The 19529-nt window shown below is 43.9% G+C and overlaps 1 protein-coding gene across 1 annotated transcript; it reads left to right on the top strand.

Moving 5' to 3' along the window:
* Nucleotides 1–325: 325 nt before the first annotated feature.
* RAB44 (RAB44, member RAS oncogene family) lies at nucleotides 326–18405 on the top strand. The gene is made up of 12 exons (XM_063138360.1): nucleotides 326–529; nucleotides 1113–1224; nucleotides 4049–4211; nucleotides 5924–6070; nucleotides 6939–7029; nucleotides 8945–9040; nucleotides 9438–9521; nucleotides 10325–10509; nucleotides 12735–12783; nucleotides 12879–12973; nucleotides 15239–16416; nucleotides 18320–18405. The coding sequence occupies exons 1-12, from the start codon at nucleotides 326–328 to the stop codon at nucleotides 18403–18405; spliced, it is 2490 nt and encodes an 829-aa protein (XP_062994430.1).
* The last annotated feature ends 1124 nt before the right edge of the window (nucleotides 18406–19529 follow it).

Genomic DNA, 19529 nt, shown 5'->3' with positions numbered 1-19529 from the left:
CCACCCTGCAGCAGTGAAACTGCAGGGTTTACTGGCAAAGTGGAGGCAACACAGCACCATGTAGGCCAGGCCCTAGCCTGAAATGCTTATACTTTTGTGGAATTTTGGTTGGTTGTATGGATCCGCCCGCCCCCCCCCCCCCCGGACCAGCATGGCTATTCTTGGTGGTTGTGGTTGTTTTAATGGGAGGGGGCATATGTATGCAATCAAATATCATAAATAATAGGTGATGTCTCTTGTGTATATGAGACCATTTGGAATACAAGAAAACACGGTGCTCTCTTCTTCCTCTTTCCAAAGAACTGGGCAAACCTTTAGGAGTGCCATGGATAAACAGAGATGTCTTGCTAAAGATGGAAAGTTTGGGTCAAGCCGCTGGAAGCAAGCACGACGTGCACAGGGAAAAGCAGAAGTATATTCAAGCTCAAAAGAAGAGCCATTCCATTCTGGAATCATTGAAAAGGTTTGGGACATCTGCCGGGAGCACGATGAAGACAAGAAAGGTTTTATTGCACGAGCTGATATGCAGGTAAATCGGTGGTGTGTAGGTTGCCTGCTTTTGTGGGATGAATGCTGCATTTAGTGTGGTTGAGGGAAGTACAAAGCAGACTGGCCTAATGGTGAATGAACAAGTCTTCCTGGCAAAAATCCTGTTCTATATCTGATCATTCTGTGACCTCAAGGAAAAAATGCCATCCCTCATTAATGCTATTTAATTGAATATGGACCTAGATGTAGGATGAATTGCTGTAACTCCTTTCCATATAATCATATTATTTATCCTATTATTTATAATAATGCTTTAATTGAATACATTTATCCCAGCCTTTCAATGTATATGCATTGCTCAGAGTGGCTTACAACAGCTTTAAAAAAAGCATAATCACATCATAAAGCAATATAAAAGCAAAGCCATATAAAAATATAAATTAAGGCAGGGTCAGCAAATAAAACTAAACACAGGTCTCACTGTATCTGACATCATGTGCCTGGCAAGACCAAAGCTTGCCAGAACAGGAAGATTTTCACTAATGGATGAGAAGCGTTAATGATATGTCCCTGTTTACTAGTTGCTTGAGAAGAGACTAATTTTACATTTGTATTGTTTTCAGAAATTGGCAGCAGACTTACCTTGGAGCACAAAAGAGCTGGAGCTTGTCTTTGATGGCCTTGATGATGACAACAAGGGCTACTTAACTGCTGAAGAGTTCACTGAAGGGCTCAGTATGCATTGGATTAGTGTGTTGCACTAACGGGGGCTAGCTGTGCTAATATTTGGCTGTAAAGTTGCTGTTATTATATTTATTTATTTATTTATATAGCACCAACAATGTACTTGGTGCTGTACAAAATATACAAATAAAACAGCGATACCCTGTATAGAGGCTTACAATCTAAAATCACATTAAAACATATGAAGGGGGGGAAGGGGTTCACAAAGCAGAAATAAGAGAATAATCATAGTAATAAGAACAGTAGATCAAATGTACAATGGAACTCATGGATCAGAGCAAGAGTCCATCCACTCCAGTATTCTGGACAGTATCCAGCGGTACTCCTACACAGAGTAGGCCCATTGATGTAGGACTATCTTTAGATACTGCCCTTTGTTCACACAGTAGCCAACCAGCTGCCTGGGTCCAATCCCCTCATAGGACATGAGTGGATTAGCACCCTCCCACCCATGTTTCCCAGCAACTAGTGTACATAGACATACTGTCTCTGATGCTGGAGGTAGCACATAGCTATTAGGACTAGTAGCTACTGATAGGCTTCTCCTCGAGAAATTTGTTTAACCAACTTTTAAAGGCATCCACTTTTAAAGGTGTCACTACGTCTTGTAATGATGGCCATCGCTACCTTCTCCTCCTCCTCCTTCTCCATCATTTATATCCCACCTCTTCATTGGGATTAGGCCCCCTATAACCCAGTTGGACTCACTCCTGTGTAAACATGTCTAGGTTCCAGCTGACAAGGCGTGCTTCCAGATGAGGCTTTTAATATGAAATTTCCCTGCCCTGTTCACAGAGTTTTATGGTGGGTCCAGATGTCATTTTCCATTTGTAACTCTCCCCTTTCCCTCCACCGCTTCTTCCACCTTTTTTTCTTGCCACAAAGATCTACTAAAGAGGGAAAGAGGGAATAGCTGAACAAAGCTTTTCACATTGTATTGCCAGGAGCTGTCCATCTGGAAACACCCCAGGTGGTAAAGAGCAACAGAGTGGGCTAAGGCTTGGTGCTTACAATGCTACTCCTGAAGGGTAAACTTGACTTTATAATGTGTGGCTGGGGTTCTTTTGACTGAAATGTTAGTAGAAAAAAAGGGTTCACCTATGATATTGCTTTACTGCAGCCTTCCCTAACTTGGTGCCTTCCAGATGTGTTGGACTGCAATTCCTATCATTCCCAGCCAGCATGGGACTGCTGCTTTACTGGAGAAGGCTGATGGACTGATTTTATTGCCCTGCAAAAAAGCAGCACCATCACGATTTACTTTAGTGTAATGTCATTGATTTTAGGAAGCCAGTATGCCTCTGAATACCACTGGCTAGCCAGCATGAGCAGGAAGCTGCTATTCTTATGTTCTGCTTGTGGGCTTCCCTGGGGTATCCGGTGGCCACTGGGAACAGAATGCTGGACTAGATGCCAAAGGACTGGTTGTGATCTATAAAGCTCTAAACAGTTTGGGACAGGGCTACCTGAAAGAACACCTTCTCCCATTTGAGCCTACCTGGGTCTTAAGATCTTCCAGAGAGGCCCTCCTTTTGAGACAGAGGTGTGATTGGGGGCGATGCGATAGAAGGCCTTCTCAGTGGCTGCTCCCAGGCTGTGGAATTCCCTGCAGAGGGAGGCTAGGCTCGCTTCCTCTCTGCTGTCTGCTTTTGGCAGGCAGAGACCTTTTCATTCAAACAGGTCTTTGTGGGGTAAGTGGACCTGTTGGATATTGGATGCTGTTTCTGTTATTGTTGTGTTTTATTGTGTTTTAATGCATTTATTTTATTATTGATTTTAATCAAGTTTTGTTCATGATTGTAAGGTGCCTTAAGTGCCATTATTCTTGGTAGAAAGGTGGGATACAAATCAGATAGATAGATAGATAGATAGATAGATAGGCAGGCAGGCAGGCAGGCAGCCAGCCAGCCTTCGGTCTAATCCAGCACAGGGCTTCTTATGTTTTTAAGTACTTACCAAACATATTTTGTGCACAGCAAATGTATTAGGGAGTACTGATGTATTCAACCTGAATAAGCTGTGCTTCCTGGGAAGAGCCAGGAAGTAGTTAGGGGAAACACCCATTGCTTCTGGCCTGGGGAGAGAGAGAGTTCTTTATAGGAGCTTTTGTTTAAATAAAACTTAGAAGTTTGTTTGGAAGGAGAGTCTGTTTGAATCTGTGGGGTGCAGTAGACCAATTCTGAAACATACAAAGGGTTGGAGCAATGGTTTCTGTGCTCCCACATGGATGCTGGATCAGCATGAGGATCAGTAGAGTCCCGGTGTAGCTTGCAAGTGGTGGGAGCCCTAGCTGAGCATACCTTTCAACAGCCATAGGCAGTGGTGTAATGGTAAACTTTGAAATGCAGGTGCTCATCATGTCAGTCCCCACAGCCATACCCCCAAAGAGAGTCTAAAAATTAAGGCAACTGTGTTGATCCACATCAACAAACCAGTTCTAGCAGCTTTTATGTCTACAAGAAACAGGTCTATTGTAAAGTCTTAATTGCCCATTCGAAATCAAGCCACACCAAAATATTGTGCATTCCAATTGGATACAATCTATTGCTGGGGGGGAAATGATTTCCCCAACAACTGCAGTGAGAACTGCAGCTAAGCTACTAGGGAATGGGGAATTCTAAGGGGGATGGCAGATGATGTCAGCATCTCTGGTAATAAAAAATCACACGCCAGCTCTGCATCCCTGTGAGCCCCGGATCCACTACACCACTGTCCATAGGTAGTTATTTGGCCTGAGTGGCCAGATATTGACTTAAGCTGATCTATATTGTGCCATGTTTGTCTGGAGATGTGATCACTGTTTTCCACATAACAGGGCATTTTCTAAGCTCACAGACGATGGTGAGAGAGCACCGGAAGAGGAAGAGAGCTCCAGCAAGGGCTCCTGCAAACCTGTTACTGGCGGAAGCTAATATCGAGGAGCAAAAGTGCTTTGAGGCCTTCATAAACCAACTGGGACCTGACAGTATCTTTGAAGAGTAAGAACATGATAACCTTCTGCCTGTTTCACACAGAATCTCACAGACAGAGGGAGCTGCCTTGATAGTGCGGGGTTGCTGCAGCTTTCTGGAAAAGCCCACACTTTCACTGCTGCAGGGTGGTGGTGGCTAATCCTGATACAGAAGGCAGCGTGGACTTTCCAGAGGCCATTCGGCTTGCCGCGACCGCCCTCTGCCTTCTGCCCGGCCTTCCAGCGACCAATTAGGGGTCACTAACCACCTGGGAATTCCTCCGCCTCGATGTTGGAGTGAGGACAGATGAGGGAAGGGCCATAGTCAACTCGCTCCAGCGTAAATCCGAAGCTTCTTGGGAAAGCCTTCGAGGTGGCTGCTGCATCATATAATTGACGCAGCGTCACTGCACAGCTACTGTGGGGCTTTTAACATATATAGACAGCCTTAGAGCCAAGCAGTGGGAATGGATATAGGTGAAAGAGAAATAGATTTGGTTTCGTCTTGAAGCCTATGGCTATGCTTGAATTACTGTATGGGCCTTGACAATGGAAGGGGACATTCTGTAGGGAGTCAGCTCATAAGTTGTGCAGCAGCCTTCCCCAACCCGATGCCTTCCAGATGTTTTGAACTACAACTCCTGACCATTGCCTGTGCTGTTTGGGGCTGATGGGAGTTGAGGTCCAAAACATCTGGAGGACATCAAGTTGGTGAAAGCTAGCATACTAAAACAGGAGGAGGGCAGACAATAAGGTTGTGGGATTTACTTTGTTTTTTGCGAGAATCTCAAGTTCCACCAACCACAGTAAAGTACAAAATAATAGTGGCTCAAGGACAGGCATATATTTAGAATTTAACGAACAGGTTTTGTGTAAGCACAGGTTTAGCTCAGGAGGACCAGAACTTTCACTGCCCCATTTCATAAAAATCCATGCTTGGTTTTTCAGTAAGCTCCATTTCAGCAGCCTAATTTAGTGGGTGGGAGCCTTTTTCTTGTTGTTGTTAAACAAGGAAGAGTCAGAAACATTTGCCAATCAACTGCAAATCACCCTGTGGTCTTCTGCTAGATTCGGATCTGTCTACCCCTGCTCTATTCAGTGGTGCAGAATCTCTTTCAGCCTGAGGTCCAAATTCCATTTTTTAGACACTCCTGGGAACCACATTCCAGTGGTGGGTGGGGCTGAAAGCTGAGGGGGCAGGGCCAACATACCCAAAGTGCCAGTATATTTCAGCTAAACGCTCTTATTGCCAGTAACCAAGCCTTAGGAGAATCATTTCAATGTTATGGGATGGGGGGAAAACTGCAGAAAACCAGGAAACCACCCAATGATCAGTAATTGGAGGGAAAGGGTGGTGCCAGCAGAAGACGTTGTGACCTCCTGCCCCCCCCCCGGAGGGCCAGGTTTGGCTGTGGGGACTGATGTTATGCACCTCTGGCATGCATAGTGTAATCGTTAATCCAATGTAGACTTTCTTTCACTTGATCTACTAGCTAGTCATTTTCAAGGCGACACGTGTGGAGATGATAGATATTCCAGCATTGGCAACTGTAGCTTTGCAGCCCCGTTGCTTTGTTCACATGCTCATTTTCTCATGTCCACCCTGGAACTAGAACGAAGCAAAAATTCTCTCAGATACTGTTGAATCAGGTTCTGAAAGGGAGGCCCATTGAGAGCTCAATTGGATCAACATTTATGCAGAATACTCACCAGAAAACAATACAATCTTCTCTCTTGTAGCAAGTCAGAAAACTGGAAGATGTGGTTTCAGCTCCTGCAGGATGAACCACATCTGCTGGGAAACCTGAAGGAGTTCTTGGCTAACATGACTCACTTGATCAAGGAAGCTAAGCATGCAAAAGAGAAGTTACAGTTAATGCTGAAAATGTAGGTCGCCTAATGTAAAATGGAGGTATAGAAAGTGTTTTTGCCGTAAATACAGACATCCAAGATGGAGGGAAAGTAGGGAAGGGAAGAGATGGATTTGGTGTATGCATTTGGTGAATCGGTGAGGGATAACTTAGTAGTTGATGGCAGAATTTATCTGCGGAAGGTCACAAATTCAGTCTCTGGCATCTCCCAATAATCCCAGGCAGCAAAGGCCTGCACCAGGCTTGTGGGATCTACTTTGGGGGTTTTTGGCTGGAAACTTGAGATCCACCAACCAGAGACTGGTGCAAAAATTATATACATTTAGATTTAAAGAATTCTGAGTCCAGGAATTTGTTTTCAGTAGCAGAACTGAATGGATCTCTCAGGCCTTTCATGCAAAAAAAAAAACACTTCTGGTTACAAGCTTTCTTAAATTTCAGCACCATACTTGGCGGGTGGGCCTCATTTTGTTATTGCTATCATTAAACAACTGGGAGGCAGAAATCTTTCTGGATGTACTACAAATTACTCAGAGAGCTACCATCTGTTCAGTCCTGCTTTAAATCAGGAATGGGCAGATGTCAGACACATTGGTCTACTTTGTGATTTTTTTACTAGAGCCTCAAAATCCACCAACCATAGCCAGGTACAGAAGATATACACTTATAATGAAAGAACAGCATGCCTCTGAATACATTTTGAGCCTAGGAATTTGTTTTCAGTTCCAGAAGAGAACTGAGCTCACAGTTATGGTAGCTCTGCCATGAATCAGGGTGAGGCAGAATTGTCATTTGCTTCTAACAATACAGTATCAGTTAAATAATGCATAATTCGGTACACAAATCCATGTTAAAAGTCTTCTTTTTTTGCCCCTCTGCTTTAGGCGGGTTGCTGATCACAACAAGGAGGTACAGCAGCTACAAGAGGAAATGGAACAGCAAATAGAGAGGGAGAAACAAAGGCTGCAGTATGAGGTTGGTGCACTGCCGGGTCAAGCTTAATTCCTAGGATTTATGAGAAGGGGTGTGTTGGATTTTCTGTTTTAAATCTTGCCATTTCCCCAAAGCCCGAGGTGGATTACATCATTTGTGTACCCATATAACATCACATCGCAGTGTTATTATGCTATGTAATTGCTCCAGGGGGGAGGTGTCTCATCTGTCTCATCAACAACATGAAAGATTCAAGAGAAGAAGAAGAAAAGAAGTCTGATCTAAAACCTGGAGAAGGAATAGCCATCTTTTTCTGAAGTGGGCAGGGAAGATTCAAAGGGCTGTACTGCCACTACTTTGGGAGGCCATGCTGGCTAGATGGGAGTTGCAATCCAACACATCTGGAGGGCACTACGTTGGGGAAAGCTGCCTGAGGGAGATGCAATATTAGGGTGACCATCTGGAAAGGAGGACAGGGCTCTTGTATCTTTAACAGTTGCATAGAAACGGGAATTTCAGCAGGTGTCATTTGTAGGCATGCAGCACCTGGTGAAATTCCCTCTTCATCACAACAGTTAAAGCTGCAGGAGCCTTGCCCTCTTTTGTATCTGGTCACTCTAGCATAGCCCCTGCAGCTTTAACTGTTGTGATGGAGAGGCAATTTCACCAGGTGCTGCATGTATAGAAATAACACGTGCTGAAATTCCAGTTTCTATGCAACTGTTAAAGATACAGGAGATGGTCATCCTGTAGAGCCCAAAGCAGGGAAAAATGAAGTCCTGCAGATGGAGAAAGGGGGAAGCAGTCTGGTGGTGATGGGTGAGTGAGTTGGAGGCCACGAATTCTGCTTTCTCCAGGGCATCTTCCCTTTGAAGGATTTTGAGGTGGTGCTTTTTGTTATAATACTTAAGACTTCCCTTGCTCAACTCACAGCTGAAGCAGCCTAAACTCGATAGAGATATGATTCTGTAGAGCTATAACAAGCTCTTTTTATTTCCTAACTATAATAACTATTTTCCCTGTGGACAGAACAAATTTGGAGACTCTTAGGTCTCTGGCAAACATGAAAAGCCGAAACCAAAACCGTTTCTCACCCACCCACACTGTATATAAATATGTCCTGTGAGTTCAGTGTGGCTGCTTTCCCTGAGTGGACTACTCCCTTTCTTCTTATTTTCTGTACCATCTTATGAGAATTTGATATACAGGATAAAAAAGAAAGAAAGGAATGTGGTTTAGAATAGTCTATAGCTGCACCATTTTGGTCTTCTGCATTCACCGTTCCTTATTCTAGCCAATGTATGTTTTATATTTGCATTACCTACATACCAGGGGTGTTGAACCTCTTTGAGCCCAAGGGATGAATTCCATTTTGGAGAAACTGACCTTGTTCAGTTGACATGCTAAGCCATGGTGGTTAAGCATTTTGAGCTAAACCTTATGTTGTGTGAAACATTCCTAACCATGGTGGCTACATAACTACGGTTTAAACACGCTTACTAACCATTTGCTGCAAAAGGGTTAGTGGCCTAACCATGGCTTAGCATGTTGTCAGAATAGGTCCACTCTCAGGGGCAGCATACCAACAGTTTACATGGCCAAAGGTAAAAGAGGCAAAGACAAAAATACCAGCGTGTTTTGCTTTAAGCTCTCGCTGCCAGTAGCTAAGCCTTAGCAGAGGCATTTCAACCTTTGAGGGACGCTACACAAAACCAGGAATGAGGAGTGGTCAATGGAAAGCTAGTGTGACCATATGGAAAAGAGGACCGGGCTCCTGTATCTTTAACAGTTGTATTGAAAAAGGAATTTCAGCAGGTGTCACTTGTATGTATGCAGCACCTGATGAAATTCCCTCTTTATCACAATGGTTAAAGCTGCAGGAGCCCTGCCCTCTTTTGTATCTCCCTCACTTGACACGCCCTGGAAAGCTATAGCTTTACTATATTTGTTACTACAGGGTAAAACCAGAAACCAGTTGCTCAGCACGGAGATGAAGAAAGCATTGGATGTCAAGGAACAGGAAATACAGCATTTCCTCAGTGTTCAAAAAGAGGTAAAATACTGGTGTGACGTGAGCCAGGCAAGAGAGCGTGTCTCCGACCTGTTCTTCCTTTTTCCACAGCAACATGGCATCCTTAGAGGAGAGGCCCAAGACTGTGGCCTTCAGAACAATGGGTAGACCTGACCTTCTTGCCGGTTTAATGCAAAGGAAACAGCGCCACCTTTTGGAAGCGTCTCCTCTTGCTAAAGCGGCAAATGGGGTTTGTTGTAGGCCAACCCACAAAATCTTCGTCCTTACGCAGTTGCTTGATGACCAAATAGTTCCTATAGACCCAAGGACAGTGGCCTTGTTTGACAGAACTGATGAAACGCTTGATCCCCAGCCCATGCACAATGGAGTTCAAGATTGGATATACCCTGAGATAAGACCCCTGCTCTGATTGTTCCAGCCTCCTTGGCACGTTCTTGGCTTTTGCTCCACGGTCACTAAAAGAAACTCCATCCAAGGAACTAATTCGGAATGTGCTGCAGAGGTCTGTTATGTGGGAACCTGAGAGAAATAATTTTGTCACCGTTTCTGGTCATTCCAGAACAATATTAATATTTTTTATATTGTATTTTTGTATTTGTGTTTTTTGACTGTTGGTTGTTTTATTATGATTTTCATGTTTTTAATTTTGTGAACCACCCATAGAGCTTCGGCTATTGGGCGGTATAAAAATGTAATAAATAAATAAATAAATAAAACCCACCAACAACCATTGTCACCACCTGGCTACAAGTCAGTCACTGCTTCCTGGGAGATATTATTCAGATTTGGCCCGGCTACTTATATGCTATCAATAATGTAACTAAACTCCAAGGTTCATTTCCAAACAGAGGTGGCGAAATGGCCTGCAATGGAGACAAATGTACTCAGGTCTCTTTTGACAGGGCTCCTATTCCATTAACAGTTACACGGCAGGCAGAAATTAAATGGTTCTCTTCCATCACTGCCTCTTTATGCTGAGGGAGATGATGCCAGCTGAATTTCTGCTTGTCCCATGGTTTTAAAGGAAGAGGAGTCTTTATTTAAAAAAGTTGTGGCGATGCTGCTGCATGTGGATGGCTCACCTCTGCCAGCCAAGACTATGACAGGCGCAGATGTTTTGGACTACAACTCTCATAGATCCGATGCATGGCCAATGTGAGGGGTTATGGGAGTTGTACCCAAAACATTTGGAAGGCTCCAGGTTGCTACGAGTTTTGTAAATTTAGTTGCAGAAGAGTCCAGCCTCCACAGCTGACTGAAGAAATCTTCTGCTTGGTTGAATGATTTTCTAAATCCCTTTCTCAGCTTGAGACACAGTTCCTCAGTCTCAAGGAAAAGCAGCAGGTGGCCAATACCGAAACCCAGCAGCTCAAGCAAACCAACAGTGTCCTTGAGAACCAGCTACAACAAACCCTCCGTCAGCTTCAAAAGACTCAAAAGCAGCTGGATACCATGAAGGCTAGAGTGTCCCAGATGCACAAACAAGGCGGGTGAGTCCCAATCATGAATTCACAAGGCCACACCTTTCCCCGGAGGCATATATTGTGGGAAACACCTTTGAGACAGTTCAGGGCATGGTCTGAGGACCCATAACGCAACCACTTTGCTGAAGCTAAGCAGCATTGGCTCTGGGCACTGTCTGGATGGGAGGCCACCTGGGAATTCGGGAGGGGTTACACTCCCACTATAGGACCAAGTTTGTAGTTTGGTAGTGCTCTTGGCCATTGTCACTTGAGGCATAGATGGCCTCCATGGCTCGGAAGTGCTTTTTATGAACTTAGCCCGATATTACAACTACGATCCTACCTGGACAGAGATAGCTTTGTGACTGTTACTCACATTCTGGTAAACTGCCATTGCGAATACTGCAACACATTACATGTTGGCTGTCTTTGAAAATGGTCTGGAAACTTGTTAATCCAAAACAGAACTGTTTTGAATTAACAAGTCCTGGACAGTTAACATGTTAACTGTCTAGGACTGGCTGATACAGTCATACCTTTTTAATGGTGTGCTGCTTTTAATGATGCACTGGTTTTAAATGTTTGAATTAGTTTTATGCATTTTACGGTGTTTTTATTTGTGTTGTACCCTGCCTCGATCCAGAGGGAGAGGCGGGTAACAATTATTATTATTATTATTATTATTATTATTATTATTATTATTATTTGTTGCCAGTCCTTTGTCATCTGTACTGGCTGCCAGTCCATTTCCAGGCTCAGTTCAGAGTGCTGTCTTTAGTGTTTAAGGTCCTCAAATGGTTTGGGGCCAGCCAGGTTACCTGAAGAAATGTATCCTCCCATATTTACTTACTTGGACTCTACAAGCTTCTTCACACAAGTGAAATAAAGCATGCTCATGGCTGGCCACAGGTCCTTTTGACAACGTCATTAACTTCCTGCATGTCTCCTGTGCCTTTCACCAGTAATTCCGTACTTTAAAAAACCCTGGATAACCCGATTCTGCTGAAATGTCTTGGGATTTCCTACCCTGTGCAGGGGAAGTTGCGCTACAAAGCACCCACTAAAGGGAGCTGTCCCATTCAGAGCTATGAGCACCAAGAGGAGGGAAAGTTTTCCATTATAGATCACATGGTCACTCTCCTCTGCCCTTGTAATTCAGCCCATTACAATTGTGCAAGAGAAGCAGGAAGCAAAGCTCCGGTAAGGCAATGTGATTTCCCTTAATCTAAAGAACCCCATAGGCTCTTTTTCAGTTGCCCCTGCCAAAAGACACATGTCAGGGAGCTACAAGAGAGAGGGCCTTTTCAGTGGTGGTGTCCTCTCTGAGGCATGCCCTCTGCAGAAAGCCTTGCTTAAGACCTATGTTCTGATACCTTTATCCTCCAAGGCATTTTAAGAAGTGTTTGAGGGCTTTTAGATCTTTGCACTGTTTTGTTTTGGATGCTAGTTTTGCCTTGTTTTTATTAAGTTTGCATTGTTTTTAGCCCTTGCTGCTGGGTTTATTTTAGATTCTTTTATTATCATTGCTTTGTTGTGATTTTCTAGTCTAGTATTTTTTTTACTTACCTGTGTTGATTACACGTAAAGTTTGATTACTCAGTGATCTAAAAATTCAATCAATCAATGTACAGCTTCTATGCTGGAAGAAAGGCAGGATATAATAATAACAATAAGGATGCTTTTCAATGAGTGAGCTATGCCTCTACTTGTGGGGAGGAGGAGAGAGAGTATTCACACCCACCACCTGCCTTTCTACTGTGGAGAAGTACTTGCTTCCTTAGAACTTCTAATTTATTGCTACCAGCAGTATCCATTAACTAGCTCCATAAGGAGAACAAGATAAAAGCAGAATAACTCAGTAACACTGGGTTGTTTCCTGTTCCCTAGCAAAGCTTGTGCAAAAAGTCTATCAGCAGGAACAGGCATGGGAGGCAGGGTAGAAGGGGCATGCTATTCCAGCCACTGCTCCTGACAGGATATTACTTGTAGAAGAGCTCTCAAGATTTGTCATTTTTTCACCCACCCATCCCCACCTGTTGCATGAAACCAGGACAATAATTCTACTGTCCTTGGCCCCTTGAGAAACACTCATTTCCTGTTTGCACCATCTTTTCTGCCACCACCCTCCATGCATGCTATTCCATCCATCCTACGGCATTATTACAGCTTCTACTAGGCTTGCAACCTTACAGAGACAGCACATATGTGTATTAGGGAAACGGCAATGTTTGAATCCTTTCCCCTCTTTGCAGGGACAAATCCCTGGAGGAAGACTCTGAGAAGAATCCTCAAAGACCACAGGTATTTCTTTTTTGCTTGCCTAGCCATGTCTCCTTCAGAGCTGGAATTAGTCTTAAGTGGTCCTTCTTTTTTTCTTCCCTTGTGGTTCTTCTAAGGACCCTCTGCCCACAAATAAGATGGTCAACTCTCAACTGGAGATAAGCCTGGAATGCAGTCTGGGCGAGGATACACTGGACAGCTCTGCTCAGCAGTAAGCACCAAAATGTATCTATAGCTGCATTGACGTGAGGTTGGGATTGAAAGGATGGCAGTGGATTTTCTGTGTAGCTGGGCCCTTGCTCTGGCACGGAGGTAGTGACATCATTGCTTTCGAGTCCCTGACATTCTCATGAACTTCCATTGGTGCTGCATTTAGAAAATTAGAGGCATGTTTGTGAAGTACTCCAGGGACAGATTAGATCAGCCTTCTGTATTTGTGTGTATGAGAGAGAGAGAGAGAGAGAGAGATTGGCTCTGTTCAGACATTGCATGGTGGTTAGCATTAACCATGCCACGTGCGCTTGCCAGACGGAACCACAGTCCAAGGCATGGTTACCTTAACCACTCCCTAAGCACTCCCCATCCAACAACCCCCCCTCAGTCCTCTGACCACTCTATCCTGCATCCCAGCGGCCTCAGTGGTGCAGATGGTTGTGGGCAGCCATCACAGGGCCAGTGCTGTGGCAGCTGTGGGTGATGCTGCTGCTTGTTGAACGGTGATGTTTTTGGTTTCTAAGGAAGCCACAGGTGCTTGTTCCTGGTAGTGGTGAGTGCTCAACATTGCTCCACTTACAACAGCAGCATGGGATTAGGGATGATGTGGGAGTCTGCTAGGGATGTGTGTGTGGAGTTCACCGGACCCTCTCCCCCCATGCAACCCTCTGGACCCTGCTCAGCAAGTGCTGTGCAGTCCGTGAGCACCACAGGGCCACCTGTCCACTTAAGCCGCCATTTTGTGCACAGTGGCACCTCGTCTTTCCCCAGAAATTTAGTTATGTAAATGGCAGCTGTAAAGGAGCCATTTACAAAACATTACAAGTGCTGCCATTACTAGGGTGACCAACTGTCAGGATTTCCCCGGATTTGTCCTGGTTTTTGTTCTTTCCATGGTGTCAGGGGGGATTTTCTATAATTTTCAATAATGTCCTGGAATGATACACCTTCCTCTTTAAGGCTACCATTAGCATGGCAGGAGGGAATGACATGCTTTCTTGAGGCACATCATTCCCCCACCCCGAGCTCCAATTGAGGTCTTAAAGGGGAAAGTGGGTCATTCGTGGACATTATAGAAAAGGCCCCAATTGGAGTGGATGGTGGTGGTGCAGAATGAAATCCTTTCCCCTCCTCCACTCCAATCGGGTTCTTTAAGGTGGCGGGGGAATAACGTACTTTCTGCAGGACTCAGAAAGCTGCTTCCCCACACGCACACTAGGTGTCCTCTTTTTTGGTTTCCCAAATATGGTCACCCTAGCCATTACGCAACATTAAATTTCCAGAAAAAGATGTGTTCAATAGGGCTTACTCTTAAATAAGTGTGATTGCAGGCCATTTTCTATTTCCTCATAGAAAATGGCAAATTATTATTACTATTATTATTATTATTATTATTATTATTATTATTATTATTATTATTAATAATAATAATATTGTACCTGCCTCTCCCTCTAGATTGAGGCGGGGAACAACATGAAATACAAAAATATTATAAAATACAAAAAACTGATTAAAACATAAAACTAATGCATTGTTAAAAACAGCCAGACTTCGACTGGGTAGGCCTGCTGGAAGAGATCAGTCTTTATAGGTTTTTTATATTCAAAAAGACTGCTGAGTTGGTGACTCTCTCCTGGCAGGCCATTCCACAGTCTGGGAGCGGCAGAAGAGAAGGTCCTCTGGGTATTGTGTTTGGCAATGCTAACCCTTTCGTCTCAAGCAGCCTTCCACAACTTGGTGCCCTCTAGCTATTTTGGACTTCAACTTTCATCAGTCCCAGCCAGCATGGCTAATTATCAGGAATGCTGGCAGTTGTAGTCCAAAAAATCTGGAGGGCACCAGGTTGGTCTAGAGGTAGAGGCATGAACTTTGACTTTGAAAATCCTAATCTTCTTTAGCTGTCTCATAAATGTCCTGGTACCATTTTCTTTCAATGAATATTGCTTTATTTTTGGTACATTCATCATATTTATTTACCAGTATGTTTCCTTTTTTGTTTTGTTTTTTAATATACCTTACTTATTTCATCCCTCAGGGGATTTATAAGTTTATACAATATGTGTTTGAAACAGATACACTCGATTCTGACTCTGCATAAGCGGCAAATGTAGGAGCCTTGTTCTTCCCCTGGTGGAGAGCTTTCCATCTTGTAAGTCCCTGAGATCTCAGTTTGTGACAGGATTGGTCTCCTTTTAAAGCCTTGTTCCCTTTCTTTTGTGTGCATGTACCAAATAAGCACTATCTTATGAATCATTCCCCATAGGGCACCTGATAATGAGGCATTAATGGCCAATGCTGACTCACAATCCAGAAAAAGGGTGATCTCCATTGAAGAGGATCCTTTGCCAGGAGCTATTGAAGAAGAACAACATTTCCCCCAGAAGACTTCAGGTCAAAGCTCTTTGTTTAAAGAGCTGCATGAGGCCATAGCAGCACTGAGCAAGTCTGAATCACGCAAACAACAAATAGATGACTTTGGTTTTCAAGGACAGGAATCCTTGGGACACAATGGAAATTCTCAGCAAGGTATCATGCCAGGAGAAGTACCTCAGAATGAAGCTCCCTCAAAAAATGGTGGTCCACAGAAGGGGATTTCTGAAACTCTTACCAGCCTGGCTACATCACAAGCAGAGATTCTTCTTAAAGAAGGACCAGCTCATGTGCAGGCCAGTGCTCTGAAGAAGAAGAAAGCTAACATTTTTGAGCCAGGAATGGAAGTCAAAACTCCCAAGCGAATCCATGAAGAAAGTTGTGTTCCTGGGGTTCAATCTCCTGGTTATTCAGCGTTGGCAACACAAGTCAGTAATGACAAAGAGGACCCATTACAAGGTGACACTCTGCTTTCGGAACAGGTAATCCAACCTGAAAATATCAAGCCGGTTTTAAAGCACAGTGATATCATCAGGACTCCATGGCCATCTGCTGATTCTGAGCAAGAAGTGATAAAGCAATCTCTAGTCATGAAAACACCAGATAGAAAAATGCCTGAGACTCGACGCCCCCCAATGAAAGATATGGCATCAGCTCATTTCCCACTCAGGATAGCTCTGCCCAAGTTGCCTGTAGGACATAAGCCCAAAATCTCACTTTTCCAAAACAGCCAGTTAGAGAATATTCCCGAGATAGAGATCCAGGCACAGACCACCGATGGGAGAGGAGTACTGTCATTAGAAGACAGAACAGAAGAATGGGCTGATAGATCTGAGTGTGAGAAGAATCAACAAGGCAGGGCAGAAATGGGTGAGGAAACAAAAGCTAAATGGGAAGATTGCCAAGGAAATGCAGGCACAAAGGAAACTCTTAAAGGCACCACGGCTGTCTGCCCCCAGCCAGACCACGTGTATAATGTGCTCTTTGTAGGAGACTCTTATGTGGGCAAAACATCCTTTTTGCACCGGTTTCAAGATGATTCCTTCAGCGCAAATATGATTGCAACTGTAGGTATGAATCCATCATTTTATGCTGGGAGGTAACATGATAACACTGGATAGTTTTTTAGGCGTTGCTGTTGGGAAGCCTGGCTTCTGCTTGCTTGCTTCTTTGTTGTTGCTATAATTGAGCCTCTCTTGGATCTGTGGATGCTCTGACAAAATGGCTGCCATGCTGGGGCTTGTCCAATCACAAAATGGCTGCTATGGAGGACATGGCTAGTCACAAAACACCCATTTCTCAGAAAGCAAACTCAAAAAAAGTAACTTGCCCAAACACCTGAATACAAGGCAGAGGTGGGGTCTAAGCTCTAAAACCCTCTTTTGAACCCACATTTTTTCTGCTCCAACACTTATTTCACAGAAAGTAAACTGTTGAGGCTCAGAGACAAGTAACTTGTCCAAGAAGCTGAGTACAAGGCATCTGAATCTCAAATGCCAAATCACATATTTGCCCCCATAATATAAAACACAATACTATTTTCACAGAAGGCAAAGTGGTGATACTCAGAGAAACACACAGGCAAAACACCCACCAATATCACATACCTTCATCAGACAAACACACATACACACACAAAACCCAGGCAAAACACACAACATGCCAAAACAAACAGACCAGCTAACACACACACACACACACACACACACACACACACACACACACACACACACAGCACAAACACATGCACAGAGAGACACAGAGCACAGGCAAAATACCCTCCCTTCTCTCCCCATCACCTCCTCCAGTCCTGCAGGACACTCCCTATTACGCAACCACCATGTTTATTATCTAAGAATGCCTCTGGAACATACGTTTCCTCCATCTGAAAAAAAAAGTTCAATTTTTAAATAAATCTTTAAAAATTATATAAAAATCAGAAGGGGCAGAGAGCCTGGAGGGCACCAAGAGATGTTTCTATGAGCACATTGGTGTCTGTAGGCACCATGTTGGAGATGTAGGCACCCTGTGGCACCAGAAAAACTTACAATTTTTTTTTTAAGGTCTAAGCTTTCATGGGCTGTGCCCACTTCATTCAGCAGGCTGTTCTTTAAAGACCACAGTGGTGCCAGTCTTAATGCAGTTCGATTAGTACTTCCTGTTTCTAGCTGAAGATAGCTCTTTGGGAGGTGACCTAAATGGGGGCATTCAAATGGGAATGAATAATTTATTTATTTATTACATTTTTATACCGCCCAATAGCCAAAGCTCTCTGGGCGGTTCTTGTCTTTTTGTCTCTATGATGCTCCTCTGCACTGTAAGGAGACTACACTGTAAATTGAGCATGTATTGACCCTGTTCAGACAACACACTAAGCCATGGTGGTTAAGCGTTTTGAGCTAAACATTATGGCTTAGCATATCATGTGAACCATGACTTAGTGTGTTATATGAAAGATTCCTAACTATGGTTTAAACGTGCTCACTAACCTTTTCCTGTAAAAGGGTTAGAAGCCTAACAATGTGTCAACTGAACAGGGTCCCAGTAGACTTTAAAAAGAATATATTACAGTTGCAGGATGAGCTCTCCCCGTTCCCTCCCTACTGGGGGATTTCTAGCTCATTTCCTCTTTGCAGGGTCTTTTAGTTTGACTGTGCTCCTATTTGTGTGTGTGTGTGTGTGTGTTTGTGGCATATCTGACATAATGTTCAACATTAACATGGAAGAAAGGCAAATTCACTCCTCCATGTCAGGTTTTCTGCCTGCAAAAATTAGATAATGATACTGAGCAAATTTCTCTGTTTTATGCTAGCCTTGATTTTATTAATCTCTGTACAAGTCAATGGTGGAAGCACAAGAGATGTGTAGTATTCTGTTCTTATCAGTAGCACTCCAGCTTGTGCTCTTCAGCTCTTTGAAACAGTTTGATACATGAACTGAACCACATTGTAAATGGATGCATTGTGTTCCCTAGGAATGGACTATCGGCTCAAAAACCTCTTTGTGGATAACAAGTGCTTTGCTTTACGTCTGTGGGACACAGCTGGCCAAGAAAGGTAGTGTAAGGTGCTGCATTTAAGAAAAACTGGAGAGGAATATTTGGTGATTGTGAATTTGGATTATTTAAAAATAGATCTAAAAAAATGCACAATCAGGAAAAGAATGTGATATTACATAGTCAAGAAAAAGTATTTTATTCCAAAACCAGTGTCACTGGTTAGCATTTAGGGATAGGGCATTTGTTCCCAGATCTGTTACATAGCTGATGTATTTGTTTGCCATCTTGGACACCATTTGGTGGAAAGGCGGGATATAAAATGAGCAAACCTTAACAAACCAACAACAAAATTCTGCTCTAGATAACATGGAAACAAACTTCTACTTGCAAAAGAAGATGTCCGCTAATCCACACAACCATTGCACATGGCAATTGGAAAGCCCCGGGGTGCGTGCGTGGTGATGTGTCTTCGATTAGATGACACTGCTGCAGTTGCGCACCTCCCTCAGGGCTTTCTGCTGAAGCTGCAGAGAAAAAAAGTGAGGAACTTACCCCAACTTTTCCCTCCGGAGTCAAGCAAGGATGCGCAAGATAGCATCAAGACAGCCCCAAAGCCTCGCTTCAGAGTTGCAGTGGAAGCATGGCCAGGTGATACCTGGTGGAAGGCAACTTGTGATTGGTCGCCTTCCACCAGGAAGAGGGCAAGAATGGCTCTGGTTCTTGGATGGCCACACAGAAACCCCATGCTCCCTCCTTGGTGTCAGGATTACCAGTCACCACCCTGGGGGAGGGAAAGCACGGGGTTTCCGAGGGACGTGGCGCCAATCTGGCTTATACTGTTATGTGGCAAACAGGGCATTTGAGTCATTCATCATAAATGGAAATTGTGCTTTTGCTCCCCCAGGTTCCAGCTCACATTGGGAAGGTTTATGGTAGCATGCCAAATCCTAGTCACATTTTTTGCAAGACTTGGCATCAGCAGCATGGCTGCCACATGAGAAGATGTTCATGATCATCTGGCTGCCATAGTGCTCATGTCCAGTCTTGCAAAAACTGTTGTCATGCACAGAATTCACTGCATATTGATTATATATGCAAAAGTGATTTGCCCTCCTGTCAAGAATTGTTCACCAGCTTTCCCATGTCTTGCTTGATGCATAACAAGTGCGGTGGGAAGCCAGTACAC

Source organism: Elgaria multicarinata, chromosome 1 (assembly GCF_023053635.1).
Source record: "Elgaria multicarinata webbii isolate HBS135686 ecotype San Diego chromosome 1, rElgMul1.1.pri, whole genome shotgun sequence".
In the NCBI taxonomy this organism is placed as follows: Eukaryota; Metazoa; Chordata; class Lepidosauria; order Squamata; family Anguidae; genus Elgaria; species Elgaria multicarinata.
This window is presented reverse-complemented; position numbering and strand designations above follow the sequence as displayed.

Bases quoted from the DNA above. Each gene is read 5' to 3' on its own strand.
- RAB44 (XM_063138360.1), top strand. From the start codon at position 326: ATGGATAAACAGAGATGTCTTGCTAAAGATGGAAAGTTTGGGTCAAGC. The intron at 4,212-5,923 runs GTAAGAACATGA...TCTCTCTTGTAG, and splicing joins CCTGACAGTATCTTTGAAGA to CAAGTCAGAAAACTGGAAGA. The intron at 16,417-18,319 runs GTATGAATCCAT...TGTGTTCCCTAG, and splicing joins AAATATGATTGCAACTGTAG to GAATGGACTATCGGCTCAAA.